Here is a 21,921-nt window from a genome sequence, read left to right on the forward strand (position 1 = left end):
AGTGAGAGGCCCGCATACCGCAAAAAAAAAAAAAAAAAAAAAAAAAGACCCCCTGACAATGTTGACTATAGTAATGGTAATGCAAATTTCAATAAAGAGAATCCCTACTGTTAACATTTTAAGAATTCCACTGGCTGGTTCCAATGTCAAAGAGATCTGATTGCTACAAAAATAAAAACCTTAACTCAGATAAAAGATGCTTCTGATTTCCATATTTATGTTTAATGATTCCATTCTCATCACAGTCTCCTTTCTCCCTCCCAACCCCTCTTCTGCCCACCAGACACTGCATGGACCTCAGTGCAGCACAATGGCTCCCACTTGGTTAGTGTCAAAAGCTCGAATGGAGAAAGCCCCCATCCTGTGTTTTTCAAGTACACAGCCAGCATGGACCAACTCCAGGCCATAATTGACTATGTGGACCACTGCCAACAGAAGCTGACTTTCCACTGCAAGAAGTCAAGGCTTTCAACTCCCCATGGTGAGTAATCAGAGTAATCAGACATTGTGGGTTGTAGTCCCCACAGGTCACAATGGCCTGCCAGAGATGCATGAGAATCTGTGCCCATAGTGCCCGGATCACATCTGAAGTGACAGGGATACTCTTCTTTGGAGCAAAGACCAAGGTCTTTGCTCAAAGCCAGGAATGATCTGAAGTTTCTCCATAGACTCAGCTGGGCAACTGAGCAGTAAAAGCCTCCTAAGGAGGCCCCTGGAATGCTCAGTGCTCATCTGCCATGAAGGGCAGGGACATCTTAATTCTGTTTTATCTTGGGAAGGATTGCTAACAACAACATGGCTTAGTTATCTGGAGGTGATTATTCCATGAGATTCTTTTTCATAGACAATGCAATTAGTGTCTTGGCTAATTGTTAATTAGGGAACAATGTTGGTATCACTGGCTCTTTCACACAACGTAAGTGCTAATAGTTTATTTCTCATATCTTTTCTTCTTTTGAAAATTCTTATTTTTAGTTTTATATTTTCTTCCTTTGAAAAATCCCATTCCGTTGGAATGTGCAACCTCATTGCCTTCATGAAACTGCTTGGTTTTCTGGAGGCTGGCCTGCCCCTTCTCTGATGAGGCATCTGGGGAGTGCAATGAGCAGAGAGCAGCAGGCAGGTTCTCTGAGCTCAAGCTCTTAGGACTTCGACAAGTCCCTGTCACTCAGCAGCCATGGGACTCAGGAAATCATTTTTATCTTTTTTGAGTCTTCAGAGCTAAGACACTAACCTTGCCAGAACTTAACTGCACCACATCTATAAATGGCATGAAGTAAAGGCTACTTATCTGCATCTCTCCAGTTTATTGAATTTATAGTTAATGCTAGTGGGTTTAGTACTTCCTGTTAGTGGATTGATGCCAAATAGATCACCGAGCTAAAATTGTATGTTCCCAGAAGAATGAGAAAGCTGCCTCCAGGAGAGTAAATTATTGTTATGGGTTGTCTAACCAGGGAAAAGAAGGCAAAGACAGAGTAGTGTTGGAACCAACCACTAACAAAGTCATAAAACAAAACCACCCAGTGAGTCATGGAGCACGCTCATACAAACTAGCAGACGGTCTATTCCAGAACCTGGACAGGACCCAGATGAGCAAAGGATTTCCGCCTGGAGGGCCAGTGTCTGCCTATTGATTTGCATGTGGTTGCTCAATTGTTAGCCCTTCGATATGTTAATAAATATAGAAAACAGCAACAGCAGCAACAAAAACAAATATTTAAACAAGTATTTAATTGGGGCTAGGGGGGAAAGATGGAAAGAGAAAAGACTTATAAACTTAATAAACGCCTGCTAAAAAAACAAAATAAGGGACTTCATTCACCATACATGCTCAAGTTATTTGCATTTCTTTTATGCTGCTACTGGAGGATTGTTAGTACAAACTTAATTTAAACAAATTCACTACAGACCTATATATTTCCAGAAGTGCTTAATTAAGGTTGAGTTGAGGCAGGCAAATAGTGTAGCCCAATACACCTTAAAATTGTTGCACTAATTTGCTCTGTATTATCAATAGACACAAATGGGTGTGCAGAGCTTTGATGCTACTCTTGTGTAGAAGGAGTGAAAACAACAAAGCCTGGCTCCCTCATTAGAAGGCTGCAATGTGAAAACAGTACAAGGGGACTGCAATGTGGGGAACAAGTAGCTTAGGAATTTTATAGGGTAGATTGGGGAATGTCAGTCAATATTCGGTTTTCTCTCAAGAATTTTCCACTGTTCAAATTCTCAGAAGTTATCAGGAGACTGAGGTGGTGGTAATCTTGAGAGGAGATATAGCAAGTCTGGGGCCTCAGTGCAGCAGCTCTTGTGTAGGTTTTGTTTTCCAAGAGGGCCAGGAAGAAGCAGAGGGCCTAGGATCTTGCTAGCTTCTGAAACATTTTTCCTTCAGCATCTTTAAGGTCTCTGTGTTACACATAGTTTCAGGGGATATGATTACAAATGGCTAAAGAGGAAGTTGTATGACAGTAAGTGTTGACTCTAGGAAACCATTTGGTTACCATACTATGAATGCTTAAGGTCATTGAGGATTGTAGCTGTGGCTGGAGAGAAGGACAGTGAACTATGGGCAAAAATAATTGAGGAAGTAGAGCTGTGCACCCTGGTCATTGATATCTCTCCTATTCCTTTTCATTGCAGCCTCTAATTCTTCTTCATATTATTTCTAATTATTTCTTATGCAAATTCTCTAAGTTACTCAAAGGAATCCTGAATGGAGCCACATGCATTTTGTACCTTTAAAAACACTTAATGGTTTTCACTTTAGGGAGAAAAATGTAAACACACAGTAACACATTGGCATATAATGATTTCTTTGATCTTCAAACCGATGAAAGAGGATGTTGAATAATCACATTTTTAAGATGGAATTTTGAAAAATATCTATTAAGTACCTATTAAATAATACACTAAAAAGATCTTCCACCCCCTAAAGATGTTTTCAACACATTAAAAAAAAGATGGTTGATATTGATTTCTTGGCACACATATCTCCCACTGGGCCTGCAGTGTGTGGTTATGAATGCAGCCCATGTGTTTACCAGCTGAGAGGTAGTCAGCAGAAGCAGAAGTCTCATTGAACAGGGAGCCATAATGAGCAGTGGCGATTGAAAGTTAGGGAGAAAGTTATTTCAGATTCTTAGTGGGGGCCTGATGGGGACAATTTAAGAGTTTGAAAGAGCATATGAAAATGGACAGGCATCTTTGCAGAATTGATGTCACTTCCGTTTCCCCTCCTGCCCTGATTCTCAGTTTACCAGGGACTGTTTCCCCTCCACCCTCCCGTGTGCGCCATCTTTTCTGATCATCCTCCCCCAGGTGTGCTGTAATCCCACACTGGGGCCTCAGCAGCATCTTTAGCGTAAATGAGCAGTCCTGCAGATCTGAGGCAGCCTCTGGCCCTGTCACTTAATTATACGTTGCACTGAGGAGGGGAATGTGCTGAAGAACTGGGTGTAGTTGTCTCGGACTTGCTCAAGCCGAAGACACTCAGGCATGAAGACGGCTTATCAGTGCCATTTGTTTAGTTTCCAAATACAGAGCAACCCATTCAGTATAAGAAGAAGCACGTCTCCAAGAAACTTTTAGGACATGCTAGGAAGTACATGTCCTAAACACATGCCAGTGTTTTTGGCTAATAAATAAAGTGAAAGAAATCCATATTTCACAAAATAACATTAAACATTTTAATGGCATTTTAGGATCTCAAACAGATTTTAGATTTAGTGTGTAAATTACTGTGGTTTTTATTTTGATGACAATTCTTTCTTGAATGTTATTTCCAAAGAACTTATGTAAGTGGAGTCCTCAAGAGAAGTTTGTAAATATCGTGCCTGAATGAGTTAGGGACTACATGCTCATTTTCTGGTAAAAGAAAAAAATTTGGTGACAATGTAAGTTTTGACATTAAAATATATGTTTTTAAACAGTTGGGAGTCCTCTTAAAAATGATCCTACTGCACAGTTAAAATATGCTCACTTCTAAAATAGTCTCTCTATGTTTTAAATAGAGGGAAGTAGAGGAACTATATTGGGGAGGCAGGTAGTGGGGGGCAAAGTAGGTGTCACCTTTCTCATACTTGTCTTTCAGATGGAACCCCAGTGAGCTGGTGGGTTGGAAGAACCAATGAAACACACACTTACTGGGGAGGTTCTCTGCCTGATGCTCAAAAATGTACTTGTGGATTAGAGGGGAACTGCATTGATTCTCAATATTACTGCAACTGTGATGCTGACCGGAATGAATGGTGATTTCCATATAATTTCCCTGTGCAAACTGTAATTTTTTTTATTGCTTAAACGATGTACCTTAGGCAGACATTGGACACAACAGTATAATAAAGAGAAAAAATTAAAGTATTCCCTAGCAAGTTAAAAGTATAAGCTTTGATGTGTATGATATCATTAATCTGAAGCCTAAAATATTAGGTAGCTATTTTTGTTTAACTTGTGAGTAACTAATCATGTCCATTTTATTTTTCTAGTAAGACAAAATAGGAATTAATGTTTCCCATTCACTGAAAGTGAAATATCTGACTTCTTAAAGTTAGGTTAATCCAGTTAATAAGGTGACCACCCTTTGGCTGACCCAGGGCTGTTTGCTGACCTTCCTAATTCCCAGTTTCGTTTTCTTAAATGGCCACACGGGAAACCAGACAAGGCCTTGAGTCCATGAAAGGGGATATACAGAATACAAAACTCTCCATGCAACTGGAGGTCTCAGAAGGCTGCAAACCCAAAGAAAAGGTAGACAAGGACAAATCTTCCAGTAGGCACTCTGGGTAGAAAAAAATAGCTCCCTGAAAACACATGTCTACAGACTTGCCCTCACACAGATTTGGAGGCCAGATTTATATAACTTGGATGGTCCTCAAATTAAGTTAACATACCCACAGGTTGGCAGCACCACTGGCTCATCATAGGATTACATGAGATTCTCACTGGAGGCCTGCCCTCCCCCTTCACACAGACCTCACAGGATTCCCACAGATAAAATGCCACCAAACATGAGCTCACAATCCAGGATTATAGAACACCAGAGGACAGATGTGGGAGGCAGAAGAAACCACAAAGTGTAGATGAGATGCCTAAAAGTCTCAGATCATGGATACATTCAAAACATAAGATAAAATAAATATGTGAGCTGCTTGAAAAGTCAAAACTGGAGTTGAAACATGAGAACGTGATCAGATCCTATTAACAAAGATGATTGTGATTTGCAAAAGAACATTAGCCAATGATATTTATCCAATTTAAGATTTGTTGGATCAGATATTAGACACAAGTGATCAGAAAATTGGTGAAATGGAAAATATGTGTAAACAAATGACACAGAACAGATAGAACACAGAGAAGCAAAATGGGATTGAGAAAAGCAGTGACATGGAGGAGTCATGTGGAGAAGACTGAAAATGTGTCTGATTAAAGTTTCAGAAGAGAAGATTTGAGATAATTAAGAAGAGAAAATATTCAAATAGCAGAAAAATGTCCAGATTTGAGAAAACATTAGAATACCAAGCAGGATAAATAAAAGTAGATCCATATCTAGACACACCATGGTGAAATCAAAGAACACCAAAGAGAATGTTAAAAGGAGCAGAGATGAAAGCAAGACTGTTAAAGGAAAGACAGCCAGCCAGCAGACCCCCCATGAACAGCCCAGGACCCAGCCCACAGAGGGCAGGGCACACCCCTCACAGGGTGGAAGTGAAATAACTGTCAAACTCCCAGTGTTTACCCAGCTGATATTTTAATAAGTGGAATAAAATTAAAATCCAGACAAACAGACACTGAAGAAATTTACCACTAGCAGACTCCACAAGAGGAATTTTTAAGAATGGTTTTCAGAATGAAAGAAAGTGATTTTATAAGGAAGGTCTCAGAGGCAGGAGGAAAAAAAATTGTAAACTCAGAGGTTAAAAACTAAAAGAAGAAAATACTAGACACTGATAACATGTAACTATATGTATGAATTTGAAACACCAGAAAACAGTCAGATCCTATTACAGAGATGATTGTGGTTTACAAAAGAACTAAAAGAATGTTTAGAAATAAAAATATTATTGAAATTTAAAACTTGTTTTGTAAATATTTATTAGAATTAAATTGCTTAAAGTTTATGTCTTAAAATTTGTGTAACCTCTAAATAATAGAAACAAAGCATGTAATATTCAAATCAGTAGAGGGAAGAAAGAAAAAATGGGATTTTAAAAACTTAGTTAATACAAAGAAGATAGAAAGTGAGACTTTAAAAAAAGAGAAAGCAACAAGTACAAGAAAAAACTGTGTGAGTAATCATGCACAATAAATGTGACAAAAATAACCATTTAAATCCAGATGTCATATTGAATTAAAAACAAATATATCTTGTTTGTAAACCTAGGCATATTGAAAGCAAAATGCCAAAAAAAAAAATTACCAGGCAAATATACGAAAAAGTAAGTAAAATTTTAAGGTTTAATATGGACAGAGATCACTATTACTATAAGATATTGCTTAATTTCACTATAAAAAAACAATGCTAATAAATTTGTATGTTTCTAATAAAAATGACTCAGAACGTATACAGAAAAAAATTGACAAAACTGAAAGAAGAAATTTACAAATCAACCATGATAAGAAGAGGTTTAAATGTACATCTGTTTGTAATTGGTAATCAAATGAACAAAAATTAGTAAGATAGAATATTTTCAATGAAATTAACAACTTGATTTGTTGGGAACATAAAATTGTAGAATACATAATTTTCTCAAGCACATGTAGTGCATTTTTGCAAACTGATTTTCTCAATATTCCATAAAGCAAAACTCAAAAAATTTTACAGTAGTTGTTATCCTCTGGACAGTTTCTCTGATTACAATGCAATTTGGTGAGAAATGAATAATAGAAAGATAAAAAAATATACATGAGGCAATTCAAAACCACAATTGGAAAGACTGGAAACAAGGAAATAAAGATACATTACTCATAGAAAATATCGTTGTCAACAAAGAAAACCTAAGAGAATATACAGAAATATTATTGAAATTAATGAGAGGTTGGTAAGGCTACTTACTGACCCTTAGAATAACTGGATTCTTATCAAAAATGTGTTACTATAAGAAAATATAAAAACCACTAGCAAAAGGAACAAAAGGGTGTATAGTACCTTGGAATAAAGATAACAAAAATATGCAAGACTTTTATAAAAAAGACATCATAAAACTTTATTGTGAAAATACAAGAAGACCTGAATAAATGGAGACATCACACCACTGCCATGAATAGGAAAACTAAGCATCTCTCCTCCAAATAATTTTCTTGATTCCATTTAATTCCAAACAAATGCTAAACATTTGTTTATTTTTGGAGGTAGTGACAAACTGGTTCTCAAATTTATTTGGAAAAGAATGGTACATGAATAGCTAAGACGATTCTGAAAATGGAAACAATGTGGGGAGACCAGCCCTACCAGACATGAATAAGTCTTATGATGCCGCAGTAATTAATACAGTGTGAGTTTGCCTAAGGGATGAGCCAGCAGAACAGCTAACCCCCCCAAAAAACCTGGGAGCTTTCAAAATGTGTAATTCTGGGTGATGAAAATTATGTTGTCGCCAGTCCCTCTTTCTCCCCAGCAATTATAAAACTTAAAGTTGACCCAGTATTTCTCCCCTGCAGCTTTCCCAACAACTCAAAGTAGTCAAAGCTCCATTATACCTCAAAAAAGTCTACTGAAAACAACAACAAACAAACAAAAAAAAACCCAGAAGAATTTCTAGAGCATTAGAAACTAAAACCAAAAAAAGGTGGATTTGGAAGTTCTCTTACTGAATGTTTAAAACTGTTTGTGAGAAATTTTCATACCTAGATATTCATGCAATCTTTACAAATTTTGGAAAAAATTGAGAAGCAAGAAGAAAACAGATGTAACTAAAAATTAGGCAGTTTTGAATGAGTCTGGTGAACATGGCATATAATATCTTGCATAAAGCATGGACAGTGGGAATGACTTGTACTAATAAAGAATTTTTAAATAAGAAGAGTTTAAAATTTTCTCAGATTCAGGAAGGTACTTTGCAAACAACAGAAGGACAAAAAGACTTTATGATGCTATCTGCTTTAATGCACACTACATGCATTATGATTTTTTTTAAGTTTTTTCAGGGCTGTGAATGCACTGTCAATGTTAAAAACAGAATTAAAATGTAGCTTTTTGCTATATAGAAAGTGTAGCTTTTAAAAGGTTCCTTAAAATTCAAAGATCCTCAATGAAGAACTTATGCACTTACATTTTTCCTCTAAGATGTTCTACCAAAATATCAATCATGGGAATTAAAATACTATTTGTAACGTTTACTGATATTTAATACCAGGAATTGATTTGGTGTGCTCTCCCTGTGTTTATAACAAAATAAGTTTCCAGACTGACCCCCTCCCCCATAATCCAGTGGCACCTTCTAGCTTGTGAATACCGTTCCCAGCAAAGTCAGGTGTTATGTGCTTGGGATGAAGCCTGTGTACTTCTAACAGCAGGAGTCGCAGGGGCTTCACCAGATAAAGCCATGTTGGTTAATTCAGTCTGATTTTTTGACGCAATCTGATTTTTAAAAATTGTTTCTTACATTTTAGGGTTTTATTTCCTATTTTTCATATCTTACCATATGCACTGCCAGTCACTTTGTTCAAATTTTTAAACAAAATAAAAATCTTAATAATTTTACATTTTCTAACTTAAAAGAATATTTCGATGCCTAGCAGAATTGGAATGATTAACTATTAAGTTAGGAAGATTTTTTTGCAGGAAAGCTGTCAGGTTGAACCATGTGAAACGGCTGATTTTTTGACCTGCAAAAGTGGCAGTTTCAAATGTTTCAACTTGTATATACAGGAGTGAGTGGTGGGTTTGTAATTATTTGGTATTAAAACTTACTAGGTTCTACACAGGACAATAAATTAGACAAACTAGTATTTGTTCATAAATCAGAAGTACGTATGTAATTGAAGTATACAATGAAAAATATGAACAGCTTACAAGGTATAGAAAAACCTTCCTACTTTGTCCAGAGAGGACGGTGGTGGTACAGCCAACTTACCAGCCAGGTCCTCTGGCTCCTGTTCCAGTCCTATTGTATTAAACCATAGATATTAATATGTCCCCAAATAGTCGCTTACATGATGATATTATTAGTATTGTTATTGTTATTATTTATAACATCCACTGGCGGGCATTGATGGTGGGTTTTATGTTCACATCCCCAACACACAGGGCCTGGCAAATAGAAGATGCATAATAAGTGTTTGTCGAATGAATGGATGGTGATAATCTTTGGCAAAGCACTTTCCCATGCATTAGCCCATTTATTAATTTTAAGAATATATTGTATCATATCTTCATCATGGTTTTGAATCAGTATTTTGTTTTGATTTTGTTCTGAAATTTACGGCTTCAACAAATAAGGAAATGCCTCATAACCACAGTAGGAATTTCTGAAACTTTAGTAAAAAAAAAAAAAAGTCCAAGTATTGAAAACCTAAGTCTTGTCAGTCAGGTGGTTTTGTTTTTTGTCTGTTTTTTATTTTTTTAATGAAGGACGATTGCTCTTGCTTCTGTAAATTCTGCATTTAAGTATTACACAGTGGCTGAGTTGGAAAGAGCAATGAGCTGCTAATTGCACTGAAATGTAATCTCACGCCTATATCCATGACCATAATTTTGGACCTTCCTGCTTTCTTCTCTTTGGTCACATAGATGAACAAAGGTCTCTGGTCCTCCAAAGACCTCATTCAATACATTAGTATGTTTGTAAGTGTTCAGATGAGATGTTTGATTTCCCTACTGTTATATATTTACACATGTAGCTTAATACCCCTTGAACTGCAATCAAAGACTATTACTCTTCTGTACATTATTCAGAATAATGTTAAGGTGGTTGTATTTGTTTTCTAGGACCAGCAACACAGTAGTCCTTTCCCATAAGAAGCACTTGCCGGTCACTCAGGTTGTGATGAGAGACACAGGGCGACCACCTTCTGAAGTGGCTTATACACTGGGGCCTCTGCTCTGCTCGGGGGACAGTAAGTAGTGGCTGCTAATACATTTCAATCTTTTAAGAGAAATCGAACTGCCTGGGTTCATAAAAACACTGTCTATACTGATAATCTGTACTTCATTAGGAATGTATTAACTTTATAAACTAAGTGTACATTGTTAATGTAATTGAGAAAAAACATATTACCTCTGGATTATTTAGAGGTGTCTTGTATATAACATTTACATGAGACTGTGCTGCAAAGATTCATGGAATCATCTGAAATATCATATCACTTGTTCAGCAAACATCTAATATGTACCAACTAAGTATAAGGCACTTTGCTGAATGCTGAGATGCCTGAAATTGGTAAGATAATGAGAAAATGAGAGGACAGAACCCATCAAGTGTATCTAGTCATTAATGCCTTCTGGCAATTCTGAATTTTTACACAGGAAGCCTCGATGCTCCTAACTCCACTTACCCCTCCAACTGCATCTTGTGTATTCTTCATGCCCCCAAAATAACTGAAATAAAATATATGAGTTCTAGCTTTAATTTTCATCCTTCTACTCTCTCTTGAATATCAGGCCTTCTCCTCCATCTCGTCCATTGCTCCCCAGAAACTGCTTTTTCCAGGTCACCAATGAGAACTCAACATTTCTAAATCCAATTCTTATTCTCTGATATCATCTGAGTTGACCTGTCAGCAACTTTGGATTCCTCCCATGATTCAAACTTCTTTAATTCACTTTCTTTACGTGGTGGCCAGCATACCACAAAATTTTCCTACCCTCCTCTCCCCAACCTTCCTTCACCTCACCAGCGGGATAACGTTGGGGTTTCCCAGGGCTCTATCCTCCGCCCTCTCTCCTCTCTGCTCTCCATTGGTGATCTTCTCCCATCATCTCATGGCTTTAAATACGGCATGGGCATCAGTGACCTCCACGCCTATACCTATACCCAGTCTTCCGGAACTCCCAACTCTTGCATCCACCTGGCTATTGTGTACTTTTTCATAACAATTGGCATCTCAAACCCAACTTGTCAAAAAAATGAGAAAAGAAAAAGAAAGCATTTCCACACCAACCTTGCTCAAATCAATGCATAGCAACTCCATTCTTCCTGTTGCTTCTTAGACTGAAAACATTACAGTCACTCATAACTTCTCTTTTCTATCATAACCCACATCTAATTCATCAGCAAATCTTATTGGTTCTAACTGCAAAAGTGGATCCAGGATTTATCTCCATTACCACCTGTACCTGGATTGTTGCTGTGGCCCCATAACTGGCCTACCTGCTACTGTCTCTGCCCACTTAGCTGATACTCCACACAAGAGCCAGAGGGAATAAAATCAGGTCACGTCAGTCCTCTGCCCCAAACTCTCTACTGGCACTCATCTCAGAGGAGAGGCCAAAGTACAATGTCCACCAAGGCCACAGTAGCCATGTTGCCCTCTGAGCCAGACAGTAAGTACCACAGTGGGGCCTGTGGAAGCACAACCCTCCCTGGGACCCCATAGGAGGTGTTGCCCTGTGAGGGAACCCTGGCATTTCTGAACCTTGCTATTGGAAAAAAAAAGGACGGTCCTATTTCAGATAATAAAAATACTGAGATGCAGGGGCTTCCCTGGTGACGCAGTGGTTGAGAGTCCACCTGCCGATGCAGGGGACACGAGTTCATGCCCCGGTCCGGGAAGATCCCACATGCCGCGGAGCAGCTGGGCCCGTGAGCCATGGCCGCTGAGCCTGCGCGTCTGGAGCCTGTGCTCTGCAACGGGAGAGGCCACAACAGTGAGACGCCTGTGTACCGCAAAAAAAAAACAAAAAACAAAAAACTGAGATGCAGATAGTCAAAATGTAGAAAGCCTATGAACGTGCCTTGACTCGATGATAGTATAGTTATTTTTCTCACTCATAACATAAATATGCAAACCACAGTTCTCTTTCTGGATAAGGTGAAACAAGTACAACCCACCCCATCTCTCTCACTGAACTCACCCATAAAACCTGGACAGAATGCATGAAGCAGATATCTCAGGACTCTGGAAAGCAAATAGCAGCAGGGAAGAGAAAGCAAAATTCACCATTTATTTTTTTCTCTCAGCCGCTGGGTCCCAGATGGAGAGAGTCCCAGGAGAAGTCCTCTAGTCCTGGTTGGAGGAGGGGACAGGGAACTCCTAACTGTGAGAGAGCACAGTAGTCTCATTTCTCCCCTTCTCTCTGTTTTCTGAGGTTCCAGTTCCCAGGCAGCCGCATGGCAATAGTGGTAGAAGCTGCCTCAGAAACACACAAGAGCCAGAACTCCGAGGAAAGGCATCTTCTGCTCTGGACAGGGGAGCCCTGACTCTACGACAGTGGCAGATTCATGTTACTTTTGTTTTCTTTCTCTGTTCACCCATCACTAGGCAATGGACATATGTACAGGTGCAGGAGTGAATAGGAAAGCACAATAAAGCAGGCTGAATAGAGCCCTAGTTTTCTGGTTGTATGATTGAAAAGGGAGCTGCAGGGAACTGGAAAGTGTCTGGAAGAGCACAGCGAGTGAAGAGTTCAAGAGAGTGATGCCACAAGTTGTCTATGAAGTCCTGGGTTCACCTCAGAGCTGCACGTGCCTGGATCTGCTCCTAATTATAGACCAAAGTTGAGAACTGAGGCGGCTACCATCCAGGACTCAGACTGGCCACTGAGTGGTGCAAAAGTGAGGCAGAGCTGAATAGTACTGCAAAAGCTTTGAAAACTGGACAGCCATATGAGCCATGGACCACGCATGGAGGGCAGGTTGGAATGTGTGGCCAGATCCTAACCAGGACAGCTGCCTGCAAAATAAGAAAAATATCAACATGCACTTTGAATTTAAGCAAAGTCCAGAGTTTGTTAACATAATATTTTAAAGATCTAGGAAATAGTCCAAAATTACTTGGCATACAAAGAACCAGAAAAATCCAAGTTTGCATAAGCAAAGGTAATCAATAGATACCAATGACACAGAGGTTAGAATTATCTGATAAAGACACTAAAACAGCTATTACACAAAAACTCTAACAAGTAATAATAAATGCTTTTGAAACAAATAGAAAAAGAGAAAGTTTCAGCAAAGAAATAGGATATATAGAGGAGAGCTAAATGGAAACTTTAGAAATAAGAAGTACGGTAATGGAAATGAAAGATGCACTGGATGGGTTAAATAGCAGATTTGAGATTAAAATAGTCAATGACACTGAGGATAGATAAATAGAAAGTATCCAATCTGAACAAGAGAAAGAAAAAAGGTTGAAAAAAAATGAACAAGGCCTCAGGGACCTGTGGGTTAATAATAAAAGATATAACATTCATGTAATTGAATTTCCAGAAGAAGAGAGGAAAGAGTGCTGGTGCTGAAAAAATATTAGAAAAACTAATAGCTGAAAACTTTTTAAGTTTGGCAAAAGAGAGACTTGAGAAGTTGAATGAACCTGAAACAGTTTAAACTCAAAGAAATTCACATCTGGACATATCATAAACAAACTGCTGTGAAAACTAAAGACAATGAGAAATTTTTTGAAATCAGCTAGAGAGAATAATGATGCATTGCCTATAGCGAAACACCAATTCAAATGACAGTAAGTTTCTCATCAGAAATATAGAGGTCAGAAGGAAGTGGTAAAACATTTCTCAAGTGCTGAAAGTAAAGAATTGTCAGTCCAGAATTCTATGTTAAGCAAAAATATACTTCAGGAATGAAGGTAAAATTTTTAAAAATTTCAAATGAAAGAAAACTGAAAGCATTCATCGCCTGAAGGCATCCTTTAAAAGAATTTCTAAAAGAAGTTTTTTTTTTTTTAATTTTTTAATTTATTTTTATTTTTGGCTCTGTTGGGTCTTCGTTTCTGTGTGAGGGCTTTCTCTAGTTGAGGCAAGCGGGGGCCACTCTTCATCACGGTGCACGGGCCTCTCACTATCGCGGCCTCTCTCGTTGCGGAGCACAGGCTCCAGACGCGCAGGCTCAGTAGTTGTGACTCACAGGCCTAGTTGCTCCGCGGCATGTGAGATCTTTCCGGACCAGGGCTCGAACCTGTGTCCCCTGCATTAGCAGGCAGATTCTCAACCACTGCGCCACCAGGGAAGCCCCTAAAGGAAGTTTTTTTAGATAGAAAGGAAATGATATCAGAAGGAAATTTTGAACTTTAGGAATAAAAAAATCAACATTAGAAATGGTAAATAACTGGGTAAATTTAATAGATTATTCTCCTATTGATTATTTTAAATATATTTGAGGGTTGAAAGCAAAAAATACATTATTTCACAGGGTCACAGGGTTTTAATTTTATGTAGATATAATACACATGGCAACAACAACATAAACAGGAGTAGGTAAAAGGACAAAATTGTTGTCAAGGTTTTTACAAATCACTTGAAGTGGTTAAAACATAGATTCTAAGCATACTAAGAAAGGTAAGTATATATATTGTAATTCTTAAAAGAACCAATTAAGAAACTGCTATACAAATAGAATACTGAAAAATGTTTAAATAACCCAAAAGGAGACAGAAAAACAGAAGAACAAAAAAATAGAACAAATAGGAAAAAATAATAAAATTCTCTAGTTGAGGCAAGCGGGGGCCACTCTTCATCACGGTGCACGGGCCTCTCACTATCGCGGCCTCTCTCGTTGCGGAGCACAGGCTCCAGACGCGCAGGCTCAGTAGTTGTGACTCACAGGCCTAGTTGCTCCGCGGCATGTGAGATCTTTCCGGACCAGGGCTCGAACCTGTGTCCCCTGCATTAGCAGGCAGATTCTCAACCACTGCGCCACCAGGGAAGCCCCTAAAGGAAGTTTTTTTAGATAGAAAGGAAATGATATCAGAAGGAAATTTTGAACTTTAGGAATAAAAAAATCAACATTAGAAATGGTAAATAACTGGGTAAATTTAATAGATTATTCTCCTATTGATTATTTTAAATATATTTGAGGGTTGAAAGCAAAAAATACATTATTTCACAGGGTCACAGGGTTTTAATTTTATGTAGATATAATACACATGGCAACAACAACATAAACAGGAGTAGGTAAAAGGACAAAATTGTTGTCAAGGTTTTTACAAATCACTTGAAGTGGTTAAAACATAGATTCTAAGCATACTAAGAAAGGTAAGTATATATATTGTAATTCTTAAAAGAACCAATTAAGAAACTGCTATACAAATAGAATACTGAAAAATGTTTAAATAACCCAAAAGGAGACAGAAAAACAGAAGAACAAAAAAATAGAACAAATAGGAAAAAATAATAAAATGATAGAACTAACATATCAACATTTGTATTTAATGTAAGTGGTCTAAGTAAGCCAATTAAAAGACAGATTGTTATGACTCAACTATAGGCTGTCTATATTACTCAGCCATAAAAAGAAATGAAATTGAGTTCTTTGTAGTGAGGTGGGTGGACCTAGAGTCTGTCATACAGAGTGAAGTAAGTCAGAAAGAGAAAAACAAATACCATATGCTAACACATATATATGGAATCTAAGAAAAAAAAAAAGTCATGAAGAACCTAGGGGTAAGACGGGAATGGAGACGCAGACCTACTAGAGAATGGACTTGAGGATGTGGGGAGGGGGAAGGATGGGCTTTGACGGGGTGGGGGTGGCATGGATGTGTATACACTACCAGGTGTGGAGTGGATAGCTGGTGGGAGGCAGCAGCGTGGCATGGAGGGATCAGCTCGGTACTTTGTGACCACCTAGAGGGGTGGGATGGGGAGGGTGGGAGGGAGGGAGGCACGGGAGGGATGAGATGTGGGAGCATGTGTACGTGTATGGCTGATTCACTTTGTTGTAGAGTGGAAACTGACACACCATTGTGGAGCAATTGTACTCCAATAAAGGTGTTAAAAAAAATTCAAATATAATGACATAATAAAAGAATATGATGGAGAAAGATATACTACACAAACACGAATTTAAAGAAATCTGGAGTTTCTTTATTAAAATTTTTGCTTGAAAGCAAAGAAAATTAATACATATAAAAAAGGACCAAGAAGACTGAAGAATCTTAAATGTGTATGCTAATAACTGAGCTTCAAAATACATAAAGCAAAAACTGACAGGGTGGAAAGGTGAAATAGAGAAATTCATAATTATCATTAAAAAGTCCAGTACTGCTCTCTCATTAACTTATGGAACTAATAGAGGGAAAATCAGCAAGGATATAGAAGACCTGAATGTCACCAGAAAACAAATGAATCTAAGTGACATTTATAGAATACCAAGAGTAGAATACACATTCTTTTCAAATGCACATGAATCTTTAACCCAGATACAGCATATTTTGTGTCGTAAAACAAACTTTAGCCAATATTAAACAATTTAAATCTTGCAAAATGCTAGATTTGACATAATTGAATTAAATTAGAAATAAATAAAAAAGATAGTGAGAAAGTCTCGAAACACTTAGAAATTAAACACCAAACTGTCAAATAATACCTGAGTCAAGGACAAGGTCTCAATAGATATGATAAAATATACTGAACTGAATGAAAATTAAAATACAGCATATCAAAATTGGTAGTATGCAGTTATAGCAGTGCTTAGAGGGATATTGATAGCAATAAATACTTATATTATGAAAGAAAAAAGATCTTAATTCAATAATGTAAGGCTTCACCAAAAAAAAAAAAACAACTAGAAATAGAAGAGAAAAATAAACCTAAAGCAAGCAGAAAGAAGGAAATAATAAAGAATAGAGAATATAAATCAATTAAATTAAAATCAGAGTATATAAAAAAAGATTATTTTAAAATATTAATAAAATTGATAAACTCTAACAAAACTATTCAAAGAAAAGAGAAGATAAAAATTATCAATGTGAGAAATGAGAGTTAGGATAACAGTACAGACCCCACAGACATCAACAGTATAATAAAACTACACTACAAACAACTCTGCACGTATTAATTCTACAACATAGATGAAGTGGACCAATTCCTTAAAAACCACTAACAGCCAAAACTTTCTTAAGATAAACCAGACAACTGGGATAGACCTAATAGTATTAATGGAATTGAATTTGTAGTTAAAAACCTTCTGAAAAAGAAATCCAGACCAAGATTGTTTCACTGATGATTCTACCAAAGAAATAATACCATATCTACACAACCTCTTTCAGAAAATAAAAGAGGAATTTCTTTCCATCATTTTAAGGAGAGCATTGCTTTGATATCCAAACCAGACAAAGAAAGTGCAAAAAAAAATGATAACTACTGATAATATTACCAACATAGATGCAAAAATCCTCAACAAAACATTAACAAATAATCCAGGAATATTTTTTAAAATGCACTACCACCAACTGCAGTTTATCCCATGATGCAAGGCTGATTCAGTATTTGGAAGATGATCAGTGTGATCTACCACGTTAACAGTCTAAGGAAGAAAAATCACTCCAGATGCTTTTTCTGTATCAATTAATATGAATATTATAATTTGAATTATTATGATAAATTCAACATAATTTACATCATAATAGCATTTATAATAAAATTCTTAGTGAACTAGATATAAAAGGAAAATTCTTCAGCTTAATAGGACAGTATCTATACAAAACAGCTAGCATCATAATAATTGGTGAAAAACAATGCTTTCCCCCTAAGGATGGGAACAAGATAAGGATATCCAATCTCACTTCATCTGTTCAACAACTTTGATCATATGGGAAGTTCTAGCCATGGCAATAATGTAAGAAAGAAAATAAGTGCATACAGGCTGGAAAGCAAGAAAGAAAACTCTATTCACACATATATACATACTATTGCCTACATAGAAAATCTCAAGGAATGTACCCCACCCCCGGCAAAAACAAAAACAAAAACCCTACTAGGTCTTATAAGTGAGCTCAACAAGATCACAGGATACAAGGTTAACAGCAGACAAATCAGTCATATATGCTAGCAATGTATAAATGGAAACCAAAATTTACAAGACAAAGTCATTTTCAATAGCTCAAAAGAATATAATACTTAGGTATACATTTAACAAAAACATGTATAAGGTCTGTAACTCATCAAAAAGTGACTAAATGCTGAAGAAAGGAATCAAAGAATCTAACTAAAGGGAGAGATATACTGTGTTCATGGATTGGAAGACTCAATATAGGAAAGATGTCAGTTCTCCCCAAGTTGAAAACACACTTCACCAAAGAGGATATGAGTGGCAAATAAGCACATGAAAAGATGTTCAACATCATTACCTATTAGGGAAGGCAAATTAAAACCACAATGAGATACTACTACACACCAATTTGAATTGCTAAAATAAAAGAAATATATACTCACAATATCAAATGCTGGTGAAGATATGAAACAACTATATCTCTTATGCATTGTTAATGGGAATTAAAAATGGTACAGCCACTCTGGAAAACTGTTTGGCAGTATCTTATAAAGTTAAACATATACTTACCATATGACTCAGGGATTATACCCCTGGGAATTTACCCTAGAAAAATGAAAACATATGTCCACACAAAAACCTTTACACAAATGTTTATAGCAGTTCTGTGTGTAATTGACCAAATCTGGAAAGAACCCTAGTGTTCTTGAATGTGGACAAATAAACTGTGGCAGATCCATATGTTGGAATATTACAGAGCAGTAGAAGGGAATAGATATTGACATGCAACAGCTCGAATGGATCTCAAAGGCTTTATGTTGAGTGAAAGAAGCCGATCTCAAAGGGTTGCATACTGCATGACTCTATTTATATGCTATTTGGAAAAGGCAAAACTATAGGGACAGAGACTAGTTCATGATTGCCAGGGCTTAAGGGTGGTTGGAGGTTGTGACTATAAGGAAATAGCAAGAGGGAGGTTTTTGGGGTGATGGAACTGTCTTTTATTCTGATTTTAATGATGGCTATGCAAATCCACAAATGTATTAAAAGTTATATAACTGTATGTCCCTAAAAAGTCAATTTTACTTGATGATAATTCAAAAAATAATATTGTTTTTAAAAAAACACGGGTCATTTCCAAAGTGATTGTCCCTCCACTCAGTTGCAACCATGTCCAGGTTCTTAATCCTCAAAAGAATCACTATTTGGACATTCATGTCATGGCTACATGTTCAGAAGAACCACAAAATGAAGGCTTTTAAAGATAAATAATGCACTGAATGGTAAAAATCCTAGAAATATAAAAAGTAATTGTTGTTTGTTTTGTTTCATTGTTATTTTCACTGTCTTTTTTTTTCTTTTTGTAAACAGATTCATTTTGGAATTCAGCTTCCTTCAATACTGAGACTTCATACCTTCATTTCCCTACGTTCCGAGGAGAGCTTAGTGCTGATGTGTCTTTCTTTTTTAAGACCACAGCTTTTTCGGGGGTGTTTGTAGAGAACCTGGGGATCACAGACTTCATCAGGCTAGAGCTGCGAGGTGAGTTGACCACCCTGGGCAAAGCCATGGGGTACTCAGTTATTAACAATAACCTTGTTAGTAACGTAATTTCTGATGTATTGCCATGCTTCCTTTGTCCGTTGTATTTCTTGATTAAATGCTAAAATTCTATGATTTTAAATAATTATTTTTAATAGAAAGTAAAACAGTGATTCACGAAACATAAAACAGTCTATACAATTCCTTGTTGTCTTAATTCTATGTGCAATCAGGATATTAAACCAAACTGGTCAAATAACTGCTGACTAAATCACAAAATTATGTGATTTAATTGACTAGTTATATTGTTTATGTATGTAGGCAAAGCTTAATTTCTTACTATGTGAATTTCACAGAGTGCTTTAAAAACTGTATTAAGATTTAAACCACCTTTAAATAAACTCACTTATACCTATGAAGTCAGATAAAATGTTACTTTTATTTCTATAGGTAAATATCTCTATTGCTTAGGGCTTAGCAAGATGAATAGTAAACTCTAAGAAGAAGTACGTTAAAGTCAGCTTTGCTTTTTGCTTTCGCTTTTTTTTTTTACCAACTCAGAGTGACATTTGTCTGCATCAATATCATGGTCTTCTTTCATAAGGAGCATGTCATGGTGCTTTTTTCATGTCTACTCAAGACCAAATTTTCTCCCCTGTGAATGAACTTGACCAACTCTCATATCTTTATTTCCAGCCCCTGAAGAAGTGACCTTTTCCTTCGATGTGGGGAATGGGCCTTGTGAGGTCACGGTGCAGTCCCCCACTCCCTTTAACGACAATAGATGGCACCATGTGAGGGCAGAACGGAACGTTAAAGAAGCATCCCTTCAAGTGGATCAGCTCCCTAGGGAGACCCAAACTGCCCTAGCTGATGGGCACACCCGCTTGCAGCTCAACAGCCAGCTCTTCGTGGGTGAGTGCTGCTAGCGGCTTGTAACTGAGCTGTGCTGTGAGTGCAGAGGTGCACGGAGAGAAAATCACAGCTACAACAGTAGTGATAATAGCAACTGCCACAGTGACTACTATTGGCCCTGGTGGGAGGCAGAGGTATTGAATAAAATCCTCTGAACTGAGAAGGAACTTTGGGACTGAAAATCGAAGCAGGCAACTCCATAAAGTGCAATTAGGAAGTTTATTGTGGGTAACTTACATCCAGGGGATGATGAGCCAGAGACATTCACAGCTGCACTTCGTGCCATGGAAAAGGCTCCTGGGGGATTTAAAGGGGCCAAAACTAAAAATAGAATCTGACTACCAAGTGAGAGCACCCATGGTCAGGAATCGGGATTTTTTTCCTCCCCAAGGGGGTCTCATGACCACCTGCATCAGCAAAAGGCACTCTGCCAGTTTTCATATCAGATGAAGGCAAGGGTAAAGGTTGATAAGGAACTTATCTGGCTGGGATGCATTCCTTGTGAGTAAGCTAAAGCTCAGTCACCCAGAAAGCGGAGGGGGTGGGACTGCAGGCCTAAGATGGAGCTGACAAAAGGGAGTCAGTGTGGTTCAGCCACACAGACACTATGTACCAAGAGCTCATTTAATATAAATATCTGTGCTATAGATTATTGTACCCAATTTGCAGATAAGATCATGGAGGCTCAGAGACATCAAGGGACTTAACCATAGAAACCCAACTGGAAGGAAAATCCAAACTCGTGTTGGACTGATTCCCAAGCTTGCACTCAATATCGTAGACGGGGGCTTCCCTGGTGGCGCAGTGGTTGGGAGTCCGCCTGCCGATGCAGGGGACACGGGTTCGTGCCCCGGTCCGGGAGGATCCCACGTGCCACGGAGCGGCTGGGCCCGTGAGCCATGGCCGCTGGGCCTGCGCGTCCGGAGCCTGCGCTCCGCAATGGGAGAGGCCACGGCAATGAGAGGCCTGCGTACCGCAAAAAAAAAAAAAAAAAAATCATAGACGATTTATGTTTGTTTCAATTACTTCTTATCCATACTATTTATAAAACAATTAGCAATTTTTATCCATTTCTCTCACTTCACTTCTCAGTATAGTTAGAGAACCAGCCCCGTAATTGGGACAAAATCTTCCAGAGTCCCCTCAGAAACAGGCCATAGGAGCCCAGGTGGGCTGAGGCAGCCTCGTGTGACTGGGCACAGCAGGACCTTCCCCAGCCCAGCACCTGGTTCCTCTCAGTCCTGCAGCCCCTCTGCTGCTCTCTTATTGCAAATGCCTTGTTTAGACCCAGAGCTGGCTCATTATTCTGCTGTCCATTCTTTAAAGATTAAAGCTCTGGGTAGTGGGAATCTTCCCTCTAACTTACCTGCTTATTCTTCATTATTGTTTGTTTCTCCCAAAGGGAGAAACAAGTTTTGCTACATTACTTTTTAGATAACTCTATTCTAATTTGGAAACTAAACAGATTAATGAAGTAGCTCACTTGGTCTTTTCTCACATATTTTAAAGTAAATAAGGACACAGTCCAATGAAAAATTGATATAAATCACAAATTAGCACACAGTCTGCTTTGCTAGGTGAT

The 21,921-nt window shown here is 37.8% G+C and overlaps 1 protein-coding gene across 1 annotated transcript in view; it reads left to right on the plus strand.

The window, feature by feature from the left end:
* LOC102977445 (contactin-associated protein-like 3) overlaps nt 1-21,921 on the plus strand; it is a 203,004-nt gene that overhangs the window by 158,586 nt on the left and 22,497 nt on the right. Inside the window, exons 13-17 of the mRNA XM_055086950.1 lie at nt 284-481; nt 4,094-4,250; nt 9,932-10,059; nt 19,254-19,424; nt 20,121-20,339. Of these exons, the coding sequence (XP_054942925.1) occupies nt 284-481; nt 4,094-4,250; nt 9,932-10,059; nt 19,254-19,424; nt 20,121-20,339 (873 nt within the window). The remainder of the gene's footprint in view (nt 1-283; nt 482-4,093; nt 4,251-9,931; nt 10,060-19,253; nt 19,425-20,120; nt 20,340-21,921) is intronic.

The sequence above is a fragment of the Physeter macrocephalus genome, chromosome 9 (assembly GCF_002837175.3).
Source record: "Physeter macrocephalus isolate SW-GA chromosome 9, ASM283717v5, whole genome shotgun sequence".
Lineage (NCBI taxonomy): Eukaryota > Metazoa > Chordata > Mammalia > Artiodactyla > Physeteridae > Physeter > Physeter macrocephalus.